Genomic DNA, 12311 nt, shown 5'->3' on the forward strand with positions numbered 1-12311 from the left:
AATAGAAACAAGATAAACCTTTAAAGCCCAATTTTAGATGCCCTACTTTGTTCTTAGTTACCATCCTTGATGCTTGTTGGCATCGATACTAGCCCCTGTGTGGTCTCACTACGAAACATGAGGATGTTCAGATCCAAAACGACATCAAAATGGTTAGCACTTCAAATTTGTTTGTACAAAGATCATTTTTTATTCGGGTTTTCTCTTTTTCAATCCCAATCTTGCTTATAGGAATCAACGGCGACTATTTTCCGGAATTCTACCGGGTATGTTTCCAATTTTTGATTGTTTTTGATGTCCATTTATTGTGCATTCTAGTTCTAGTCTCTTGTTTAGTTTATCAATTTTCTTTGAATTGTGTCAGGACTCTTTCTGCTGTTTTTTTACCATTCAAAGAATTTGAATTGTATTGGGGCGCTTTCTTTTTTTAGATCTGATTAAACATTCTCATTATTTCAATTCGAAGTGATGGTTTTTGTCTCGCTGAAACAGGAAACGGAGCGAAAAAGCTAGTGATTCTGTTGCTTGAAGTTTTGAGGTTAACGTTTTTGAGAAGCATAATTCGAAGCATGTTAAAATGGGCACACATTCGTCATAATTTTAGATGATTTTTCGCTTTCATTGATTTTTTAATGGTTTTTTTAAAAAAAATCATTGTCTGACAACTTCTTTTTGATAAATCATACATTGAATGACTCTTTATAACGCGAGGTGTTTTTGTTATACCAAATTGTAAACAACCTAATCCGATTTTCACATTGTTCTTTCCTGTTTTTTGTTCTAGTTTGATTATTTTGATCAGCAACTCTAGGCGGCTATTATTGAGGTCCTAATTTTTTTTACTTCGTCTAACAGATCTTTGTTTCGTCTTACCCTGACTTGTTTGATAAACCGATAAAGCCCGGTCATTAAGTCTTAGTGCATTAGGTTATCAAAGTTCATTAGAACGATTGCTAGCTGAAAAAAAATATTAAGCTTAATAGCGTTCAGTTTGAAAGCCGAATTAAGTGTATTTTCGAATCTAACTGAAACCACTCACCGAATTAGAACACTTTTGAAAAAACTGCCAGTTTCGATTTTTTTCTTTTTCAGTTTAAATCCCGATGTTTGTCAACGGCGGCTATTTTCCTGCAATCTGCCGGCTATGTTTTGGGTGAAACGATACAGGATGTGGACCGAAAAAGCTAGTGGTTTTTTCAACCCATTTTCAAAGAAGTGTGAGAAAGATGTTTGAACAAAAATTTTGCTTTCTCGATTGTGTTTTTTGTTCACATGCGACAATTTTTCTTGATTTCTGCTATTTTTTAACAGCTACCTTAGCTTCTCAGCCGGCTATTATAGCGCTCCTATTTGTTTTTGTCGTACTTAAATTTTTTCTCTACCTTAGTTCACAGCTTGTTCCTTTTGCGTGAAATCTTTTTGACTTCTCCAGGCTAGTTTCACTCTTCTCTCATTCTTCTAAAAGTGTTTTTAGACAGCAGTTGCTCAGCAAAGCAATGCAAAATGAACAGAGTGACTATCAAAAAACGAAATCAGAAATAGAAACAAGATAAACCTATAAAGCCCAATTTTAGATGCCCAACTTTGTTCTTAGTTACCATCCTTGATGCTTGTTGGCATCGATACTAGCCCCTGTGTGGTCTCACTACGAAACATGAGGATGTTCAGATCCAAAACGACATCAAAATGGTTAGCACTTCAAATTTGTTTGTGTACAAAAATCATTTTTTATTCGGGTTTTCTCTTTTTCAATCCCAATCTTGCTTATAGGAATCAACGGCGACTATTTTCCGGAAATCTGCCGGGTATGTTTCCAATTTTTGATTGTTTATAATGTCCATTTATTGTGCATTCTAGTTCTAGTCTCTTGTTTAGTTTATCAATTTTCTTTGAATTGTTTCAGGACCTTTTCTGCTGTGTTTTTTTACCATTCAAAGAATTTGAATTGTATTGGGGCGCTGTCTTTTTTAAGATCTGATTTAACATTCTCATTATTTCAATTCGAAGTGATGGTTTTTGTCTCGCTGAAACAGGAAACGGAGCGAAAAAGCGAGTGATTCTGTTGCTTGAAATTTTGAGGTTAACGTTTTTGAGAAGCAAAATTCGTTTATGTTGAAATGGGCACACATTCGTCATAATTTTAGATGATTTTTCGCTTTCATTAATTTTTTCATGGTTTTTTTAAAAAAAATCATTGTCTGACAACTTCTTTTTGATAAATCATACATTGAATGACTCTTTATAACGCGAGGTGTTTTTGTTATACCAAATTGTAAACAACCTAATCCGATTTTCACATTGTTTTTCCAATTTTTTTTGTTTTTTTGTTCTAGTTTGATTATTTTGATAAGCAACTCCAGACGGCTATTATTGAGGTCCTAATATTTGTTGTACTTCGTCTAACAGATCTTTGTTTCGTCTTACCCTGACTTGTTGGAATTGACTTTCAATGACTTCGGTGACTTCTACTGCTTTGCAGTTAAAATTTGTGTTCGTGACGTCATTTCTGCTTTTAGGTCAATTGCGTGACTTACCTCACTCAAACAATGACTTCTCAAATCACTTAATGAACTTTGTTTTTCTCAATGTGTCCTATGGGTCGTACAATTTTTGCACAGATCTATCTTTTTAAGACTTGTATCACGAGGATTACATAAAAATCTTTAGCGCGGTTATTTTTTTGAGCCTATCACTTTCTGACCATGCTTAGAGTTTTGGCCATTTTTTAATGTTAGGAAATGTTAAGTTTTGCGGTATGATTATAGTGGTTTTCTGTCCTTATGAGGTCTTAAGTTTTAAATCTTTGTTCCTGTATTATTACTTAATGATGTCTGAATTGTTTTTGGTCTTCTACAAATTCCTATTTTCTGAATCAGGTCTGAGGTAAACAGACGAAAGGTAATGGTTTCAGCAGCACTTAGTTTTCTTTGTTAAATTTCGACGGTTCGAATCCCTTCCCGAATTCTTACGGCTATGTTTTTTTTGTTGTCTGACGCTCTTTATCGTTTTACATTTGTTCTAGAACATTCTTTTGCTTCTTTTTTTCAGTGACTTTTTGATTGACACTTGATTTCTTGCTATTTGCGTGATTTAAATTGCTCGCTTTCAGAATTGATTTCTGAAGCTAAAACAAAACCGATCGTAAGGTAAACGGCGACAAGAGCCTGATAGCCGAGTGTTTAACGCTTCCGATTCTTACGCCTGGGATTAGGGCACGAACCACAACTCATTTTTGCATGTTTCTATCTGTATTTTACTGCACCCAAGTCTATTTCGCTGCTCTTTGCTTGTCGCCTATGATTTTATTGTTCTCAAACTAAGTTCCGAGTAATTATTGTGGTCGTCTGTCTGTTCAAATTTGTCTTCTGACCTCCATAACTTCGCAATCGGCTTTTGCATGCTTGAGTGCTTAATTTTTGGGTGGTATAATTGGTAATGAACAAAATTGGTAGCCATTCAATAAAAGTCCAATGAAAAGTGCGCCGAAATTGGCTCAATCGGCTAACATTTGGTTCCTGTTGTTTCATTAACCAAGGTGAACTTAGGAACCTAAGTTTATTATTTATAGTAATCTGTTTAGTTGCTGAAGAGAAGTGTGCTAATTAATTTGTCCTTTCGGTGTTTTTAATAGCCACAAAGCGATAGCCGAGGCTATTATTAGCCTGCTCTTGGTTTTTACGACTCGAGGAGGTGTGTTGGTTTCTGTCAGTCTATTTCTACGACTCGAAGAGGAGTTATCGTGATCTGTTTTTTTAAATCGGTCACTTCTCTTGTCACAGGATGCAAAGTCAAATGCCGCACGTGAAAACAAGTGTTTAGGTTAAACTGCTGAATAAAAGTCAAAAGTAGAATAAAGGAGAAAGTGGTTTTAGTTCATACAGTATTCTAAGAGAGAGCGAGAAAAGTAAGTGTAAAAAATTTTTTAACTAAGCGAGCGATATTTTTTTTTATCACGTGCGGCTTTTGAGTTTAAACTAACTTTTTCTGCTAAAACTGTTTCCTTCAATCATTTTGGCGAGCAATTGCATCTTTTTAGGCTTTTTTTACTATGCGAGACAAATTATAGACTTTTTGATGATATTTTGAGCTTTTTTGCCAATCTGCCCTTTTGAACGCCCTTTTAGCACTTTTCGCAATCTTTTCCAATTTTTTTATAGCACTTGGGGTCTTTCGCTGGTTGCGGTTAGTTTTTTCAATTCAATTGATGATCTTTTGATGAAAGTGATATTGGTTTTTAGTTGTGTTTGTTAAAAAGAAAAGAGAAGTTGTTATTAAATTTTGTTTCATTTTTTGTCAGTTTTTGAGAAATTTTGCCTGATTTTGAGCTTTTTTCATTAGTTATATTGTCTCTAGTTGATTTAGTGCGGCTTTTGTAAGTGTTGTTACCAAAAGATGACAAGTCAAGAACACAAAAGGCAGTTTATAATACAAAAAAGAATACGTTTGTATTTTTTGTTTTTTGTTGTTCGCCTCTTTAATTGTTAGTTAGGGGGCCTCTGACAGGCAATATCTCTGACAAGCATTATTTTGGGTCACCAATTCAGCTGGAAAGAACAATTGTCTCAAACTCGTTCTTGGGTAGCATTTTTAGGGGAATTTCGTAAACCATTAATGTTGTTAATTGCTCTCAAACGAAGTTTGTAGCGATTATATTAGCCCTGTCGGTCTTTTTTTATGCGATTTTTCGCTTGACCGATATTTTTTCTGACACATTTCACTTTTCGTACTCAAAAAAGGATAAACAGTCAGCGCCCAGTGGACATTAAGTGCTCTTACAGCCTTAAGCTCACTAGTCTCAGAGTTGGTGATTCACAGAAACTGTTTTGGAAACATACCTATGGTGTGAAGTGCGGTCCTTAGAGGTTGACCCCCGCCACCCCTCCACACTCCACCCCCCCCCCCGGCGCACCCCCAGAAACTAAAAAACCCTCTTTCCGTTGCCCCCATCAGCGCCCCGGTGACCCCCTCCCCCCCCCCCCCCCCCCCGCTGCGCGCAACTCTCGCCCCTTCAATTAAGCTAAAGCTAGCCTCGCTAAACCGTGGCTAGGTACTGACCAAGCCAACCGCTCGCCGGTCATTTGAGAGCAATTCGCCCGACGTTAGTCCGTTATTTTTTCTCCGTGTGCACCGTTTTGCAGTTTTTTCATTTGGTAGTCGTTTCTGGAATGACTAGAGGTTTTAATTGCCCGTTTTTACCAATTATTTCGCGGTCGCAAGTTGTGACGTTTATAATGTCTATTCACTGTTATTGTGTCAAAATAACGTTCATAAATAAGTAGAAGAATTTCTGTTTTGTGAACATTTTGCTGGGGCCTAACTTGATATCTACGTCGAGTCGGTTCCGGAATCCCCCGGCTATGTTTCTTGTTTATTACAGGTGGTAGATTTGCTCATGCGGCATTTGACCTAACAGCGAAAGTGAAAAGCTGTCATGGTGATCTAATTTTTTTTCTAAGCGAGAGAAGGTTTTTTGATCATGCGCTTTCAGTGAATGACTTTTTGACTTTGAAAAATGTTTCTTGAGAGACGGCTCATATAGATAACCGTTTTTAGCCTTTTTTCTTTGTGAATAATTTCTGGTTTGTATTTATTTCCAAGTGTAAAATGGGCACATTTCTCGTCTTTTTAATTTTTGAAATTTTTCCATTAAATTTATTTTGAATCTGTGAGAGGACTCTTACCCTAAAAGTTCTTTTTTATGCAACATAAGTATGGCAATTCTTGCATTGAACGACTCTTTTAAACGTTTTTTTTTGCTTAAATTGTATAAATACTAATCCGTTTTTTGCGATTTTTTAAATAAATTTTTCTTTGTTTTATTTTGTTTTAATTTGGAGGAATTTTATTTCTGATCTAATAGCGAGTGGTTTCATTTCCCGTTATGAAAAACTGAATTATTTTTTGACGTTTTATCTAATTTCAATGAAAATTTGTTTTAATTACCAATTTAATATATTTTTAATTATAGTTTTAATCTTTTTACCATTTTTTGCAAAGTATCTTAATTTCTCGAATCTCTGGAATCCTTTTTCTTTTTGTCATTTCGAAAGAAGGATGACTGTGTAGTGTTTTGAAGCCAAAATCGCTATGTAAATATATGTTTTTTTTGTTTGATCGATAATGTGGAGTGTATTTAAAATAGGATCTATAAGTCAATGCTTCATGTAAAAACCAATCATTTAGGTCAAATGGCTGAGCCAATCGAAGAGCAGAGAGGTTGGAGATTGGCCTTTTGTTCATATATTGTTCTGTGAGAGCACGAGAATTAGGTGTGAAAAAATTTTCACCGAGTGAAATCACTTACGTATTTTCAAACCAGTTTTGTATGTTGAACTCCAATTTTTTCTAACAGAAGTGTTTATCAATATTATCTTACTTAGTTGTAGTGTGTTTGGAAGCAGTTTTGACCATCTGAAGCAAGTATTGCGCTATTACACATTTCTTCAGCTGTTTACCATTTTGCTTTATTTTTAAGCTTTTCAAGCATTTTGTGTTCTGCTTCTATTTTTCATAGCGTTTGTGGAGTTTTGTGATTGAAATCAGTTGATCTACCAGTGTTGGTGGTCTTTCCTTTCGAATAATAATTACAAATGTTTTTGAAGAAAATTGGCTGACGTTTCGATGTTTTATGATTTTTGTCTTCTGATCTTATGCTTCTCGCTCTCTTTCTCTTTAATTCTGCGCTAAGCGTTATTTTATAGGTGTTGCCCCTATAGGGTAAAACTCCAAGACTAGACGTGGCACTTTTGCAATAGAATCAAACATTTTATTCAGGTTTTCTTTGTCTTGGCAGTTTCCAATAGTCGTTTTATCTCTCTCTCCTGCGTTTTGGATTAGTGACTGATATAGAAAAAACTATAAAAAGTTTTTTGCTGGATAGTTTTAAGGAAGAATTGTGAAATGTAAACAGGGACGGGCGCTTTCACTTAATAAATTAAACAATTTTCCAGGTTTGTGTCCTTTTTTATTTTGTTTAATACTTCTCCGTCATTTTTTTTGGGCGGAAAATGCACGAAAGAACGAGAGATCTTTTATTGGAGAATATTACTTTTCGTTTTTGTCCATCATCTCCTTTCCTCCAGTTTCCGTTTATAAACCCGTTTTTTTTGGAGTCTCGACTGAAATCAAGTTTTATCAGATGGGTTATCAGTTTATCCCAGTTTTCTCTTGATATTTTTCCTGTTGGTGTTTCAGAATGCTTAGCACAATTGCTTAGAATGTGCATTAGGACAGTGAGGATGGTCACCCGAATTCTTCAGGCTATGTTTTTACAATTCAGAGAATTTGAATTGTATTGGGGCCCTGTCTTTTTTTAAGATCTGTTCACACATTTTCATGATTTTTGAAGTCAAATTAGAGTAGTGATTTTGGTCACGCCGAAACAGGAAGTGGAGCGAAAAAGCGAGTGGTTTGCGGCGTGAAATTTCTTTGCTCTAAATTTAAAGTAGAGTGAGAAAACGGTGTTTGTACAAAAATTCGCTTTCTCGCTAGTGGTTTTTTGTTCACATGCGTCAGTTTCACTTTGATTTTTACTGTTTTTTCTATTTTTTATCGGATTTTTTGCTAAATTGTTTTCCAATCCATTCATAGTCCGTTCTAGGTTTATTTTTCTGTTTTTGTCAATGAAAATTTTTTGAATTGTACGTCATGACTTGTCCTGCTATTTTTTTTTATTTCTTCAACAAGATTTTTGTTACGACCATATGACGTCACAATCACCGCTTCAATTCTGCTTTTTGTTCATTCGTTCATGCAACTTCAACTGAATTGCGAGCGTGATGTCATTTTCACTCTTAGCTTAGCTTACCTCACTCTCAAAAATGACTTCCTCCTTCTGAAATTGACTTTTCTTCACTTTATTTCGAGGAGATGAAGTCAAATGAATCTGTGTCACTCTAACTAAAGGGTATTAAAGGGCAGCCACTAGAATCGGCAAAACGTTAAAACCTTTTAATATACAACAGCTCAGCATTTTAATGAAATTAATTTTTTTGGTCTTTTTCCTTTACCATCTTTTTGAGATTGCTGATTTACGAAGCTGATGCGGCCATTTTCTGGCAATCCTCCAGCTATGTTTTTTCATTGTGTTGATTGATTGATTGCTTGAATAAGTTGCTGAGCAGTTCTGTAAAAGCTCTACTTATCTCTAATTAAGCTATTCATCCTTCATTAATTAGATTTATGGGACCCACCTAACCACAATAGTAACTAAATGGAAGTATTCGGAGCCCAAAAATAAACGATTTTGGGAGTTCAAATCTTTTTTTTTCCAAAACTTTGAACAAATTGGCAAAAACACCAATCCTATTGCCAGGACGACAAATCTCTATAGCAGTTACTGTAGCAAAAGTCTTCCAACTTTTCCCTAATTGTAACCATTTCCCCTAAGGCTGTTTTGTGGCCATTTTTTTAGAATTATCTTCAAACGGAACGGCGGGGACCAATTTTTTTTCCATTATTAATGCCTTCCAAGATACATTTTTCGAACAAAAAAATGGTGTCTTCATAGATGTAACCTAAAAACACAAAAAAAAGTGCACAAAGCCATCCGTAAGCCTGGATGACATTTTTTCTTTATCGAGCCGTTGTGGAATAGAAGTTAAAGTCTCCTAACTTTTTCCTCATTTAAGCGATTTCCCGCCAAGCGGCCAGCTTTTAAACTTTTATAATGATATTTTTTGTACTCTACTTGTTTTTATTGCTCTCAAACAAATTTTGACCACCGATTTTTTGTGGCGTCGTGAAACGGCATAGATTGGCGACACCCGGGGGTATTAGTATTAAATCACTGAGCAGTTCTCTAGACCTTTTCGGGATCTAACTATGCTATTCAATGAAATTCGTGAGGAGACAAATTTATTGTGCGAAGAGCGGTTTTTAGTCTTGACCCCGTACCTCACCTCACCATATCAAGCTAGTCAAATACCAAAGCCAACCCCTCGCCAGTCGTCTGAGAGCATTTCTTTCGACATCAGTCGGTTATGGCTTTTCTTAACTAAGGGAATATCATACTCACATGGAAAAAGCCAATATGTGCTGCGATTAAGAAACAATCACGTTCCGACTGACGTAAAATTGACATAAAATTTTACTACCAAAATTTACTCCGTAGTGAAGCTTTTCGATTATTCAGTCGGACAATAATAAGCATCGGTGAAAAAATGTCGTCTGAGCTTATTCTGCGAGCAAAAAAAAACACTTGAAGAAGACTATGAAACAGTTGTGATATAGCCTTTTACTATGATATTTCATGAATCAGCACTGGTTTACTATGACATGAGGGTCCGGGGAGATGTCAACGTTAGTTTTTTTGTTTCAGATTCAGCTATCACTTGATGCGGCTTTTGCTCAGGTCTCAAAGCAGGCAAACATTACCCAGCTGTTAACTGCATTTGCCAGCCAGAGCTCTGAAGAAAGTTCTTAGTAATAATGAGATTACATAATTTTAATAACATGATTTGGAATTGTAGCAGCTTCGGAAAACAATGAATATTCATCGACCAAATGCGAATAAATAAGCTGCAGTGCAGAATTATTGTCAAGCATTAATGGCCGTATAGTTGATGTTGATCATCTTTTGTTTTAGATTAATTATGTTCATTCGTTGTATATTTGATGAAATAATGAAGCCGATTTATCTGAATCGTTTACTAGATATTTAATATTTGTAAATTAAGGAAGTTGATTTATCCAGATATCAATTTAGCATTCTCGACTAATTCATTTGATTAATTTGAGAAGCCAGACTTGCAGAATTAATGTGTCGAACTAATTGATGAGAAGGCGTAGCTTCCTTGTGTGAAGGGAAATTTTTGGCATTTTGAATGACCGTCAATCATATCCTACGTTTGAGTAGGGTTTAATTTGCTCTTTAATAATTGCACTTAGTTTAATTAAGTTTATTTTGCTTGTGCTGACTTTAAAACCCAGACATTAAAAGATTGAAAAAATCCGTCTTTCTCTCACAATACGATGTTGGTCAATCTACGCTCTCTGAATTCATTTTTAACCGCTTTTTTCCTAACAATTCAAAGCCTTTCAGAATGCCGTCAAATGTAGCTTCATCACCAAGTAAATAAATTTGAAGTCATACGAGTGTTTCTTAAGAATAGTTCTTGTCACGACCCATATTTCTTCATCACCCATATTTTGGCACAACTACTGAGCAGAAAATCTTTCAGCGCAAAATGGAGATAGAATTAGGTAGAAATGCGAGCTGGTTAGTGAAGCAATTTTAAAATAATTAGTTCAATAAAATTATTAAAAGCCAGGAAAAATTGTGTTAGAAAGCAATAGTTTGAGCTGATAAAATTGTACGTACGTTTTTATCTCTCTATAATACAAAGCTGTTTTTTTAATAGCCGCGAAGCGATAGCGGCTATTATTGGAGACATCGTGTTTTTTACAATCCAAGAATTGGATTGTATTGGTGCTCTGTCTTTTTTCTTATAGCTGCGAAGCTGTAAGCTGAGCGAAGCTATATTGCGGTGCTCTTGGTTTTTTTTACAATTCAAAGAATTTGAATTGTATTGGGGCGCTGTCTTTTTTTTAAGATCTGTTCACAAATTTTCATGATTTTTGAAGTCAAATTGGAGTAGTGATTTTGGTCACGCCGAAACAGGAAGTGGAGCGAAAAAGCGAGTGGTTTTGCGGCGTGAACTTTTTTCGCTCTAAATTTAAAGTAGAGTGAGAAAACGGTGTTTGAACAAAAATTCGCTTTCTAGCTAGTGGTTTTCTGTTCACATGCGGCAATTTCACTTTGTTTTTTACTGTTTTTTCGATTTTTTGGATCGGATTTTTTAAATGGTTTTGCCATTAATAGTCCGTTCTAGGTTTAGTTTTCTGTTTAGTCAATTAAAATTCTTTGAATTGTACGTCAGGACTTGTCCTGCTATGTTTTTTTGTTTAAGGTCAAAGGAACTCATCTGTGCAGTAAAGGTCCCTAATAAGAGGCTTCTGCGGAATGAATTTTAACAAGCTTTATTTATTTATCGCTGAATGTTTTTTTACCTAGTTTTTTGAGCGGCATCGATTTTCTTTTCAATTTAGATCTGTATCTGTTTCTATCTCTATTATATGGCACGCAGGTCTGTTCTTTCGCAGCTATTCCGGCACTCTGCCGGCTTTATTTATTATAAGATGTTTTCACACCTTTTTCATGACTTTGAGCTTTGAAGACGGGATAAACATGTAAAGTTCAGCCGGCATCAAGTTGGATTAGAGGCCTTTAGCAGCGTTTAGTAGTCCATCAAGTGCTTAGTGTGATGAAGCTACTGGGAATGCCCTAATTCAAGGTCAAAAGGTCATTTTTAGGAGATTTCGAGTCCAAAATGTTGCTTTTTTTGCATTTTTTGTCGTTTTTCGAGTTTTTTTTTTGTTAAACCAGTCTAAAATTGAGGTTTGTAAAAGTTGATAAAAGTCTTTTGCAAGACATAGTTTTTTTATGGCCATTTTAAGAGCTATGTGTTTTGGTACTAAAAAAATACGCTCGCAAATGTATACTAATTTTTACAAGTTTAATAAAAAGTTTTGTCATTTTTTGAGATTTTCCAGACGTAGGTGTCAGGGAACCTCCTCTAGGGTTTGATAATAGGTTACTGCATAATTTGTAGAGGTATAAGAATGTTTTTCAACTTTTTAATATCACAAACGTTAGCAATTTTTGATAAGAATTTGCAGTTTTTTTCAAACTTCTTAATGTTTATTGTCATGATTTAAGTTTTTCCAGTCCCAGTTGCCGAGAACCCTCCTATGGGATATGATTATGGGTTACTGAAAAACTTTTATTGCTTATGTAATGGTTTTCAACGCTTTCATATTTGGCATTTTTAGGCTTCTCCAGCCTCAAGGGCCACGGGACCTCCTCTAGGCTGTGATAAGGGGTTAATTCATAGTTTCTAGTGGCAATAAAAGAGTTTTCATTTTTAAATTTCACATATTTTAGCAGTTTTTTTAATGAAACTTAAATTTTTTGCAAGCTTTTCGAAAATTTTTTAACATCGAGTTTTTCCGGCGCCATGGACCCAGGAACTGCCTCTTGGGATTGATAATAAGTTACTGAATAGTAGCTAGAGGTAATGGATTGGTTATCAGTATTTTAATAACTTGAGTTTTAAGCAATGTTTCGATAAAACTTAAATTTTTTTCAAATTTTCTCATTATTATGGTCCGAATTTATCGAGATTTATGAGCCAATGAAGCCATATAAGGCTTGACATAGGGATACTATATAGTCTCTGGATACAATGGAAGGCCTCTGAAGATATTAATATTGCATTTTTTAGCATGATTTTGTTAAAATTTGCAATTAA

The 12311-nt window shown here is 35.1% G+C and overlaps 1 protein-coding gene across 2 annotated transcripts in view; it reads left to right on the forward strand.

Moving 5' to 3' along the window:
- LOC142341478 (uncharacterized) overlaps window positions 1-9719 on the forward strand; it is a 357626-nt gene extending 347907 nt beyond the window's left edge. For both annotated transcript variants that reach the window (XM_075392438.1, XM_075392439.1), the window contains one exon: window positions 9320-9719. In XM_075392438.1, coding sequence (XP_075248553.1) covers window positions 9320-9424 — 105 coding nt within the window. In that variant the 3' untranslated portion in view covers window positions 9425-9719. The remainder of the gene's footprint in view (window positions 1-9319) is intronic.
- The last annotated feature ends 2592 nt before the right edge of the window (window positions 9720-12311 follow it).

Source organism: Convolutriloba macropyga, chromosome 6, assembly GCF_964194025.1.
Source record: "Convolutriloba macropyga chromosome 6, txConMacr16.3, whole genome shotgun sequence".
NCBI classification, from domain to species: domain Eukaryota; kingdom Metazoa; phylum Xenacoelomorpha; order Acoela; family Convolutidae; genus Convolutriloba; species Convolutriloba macropyga.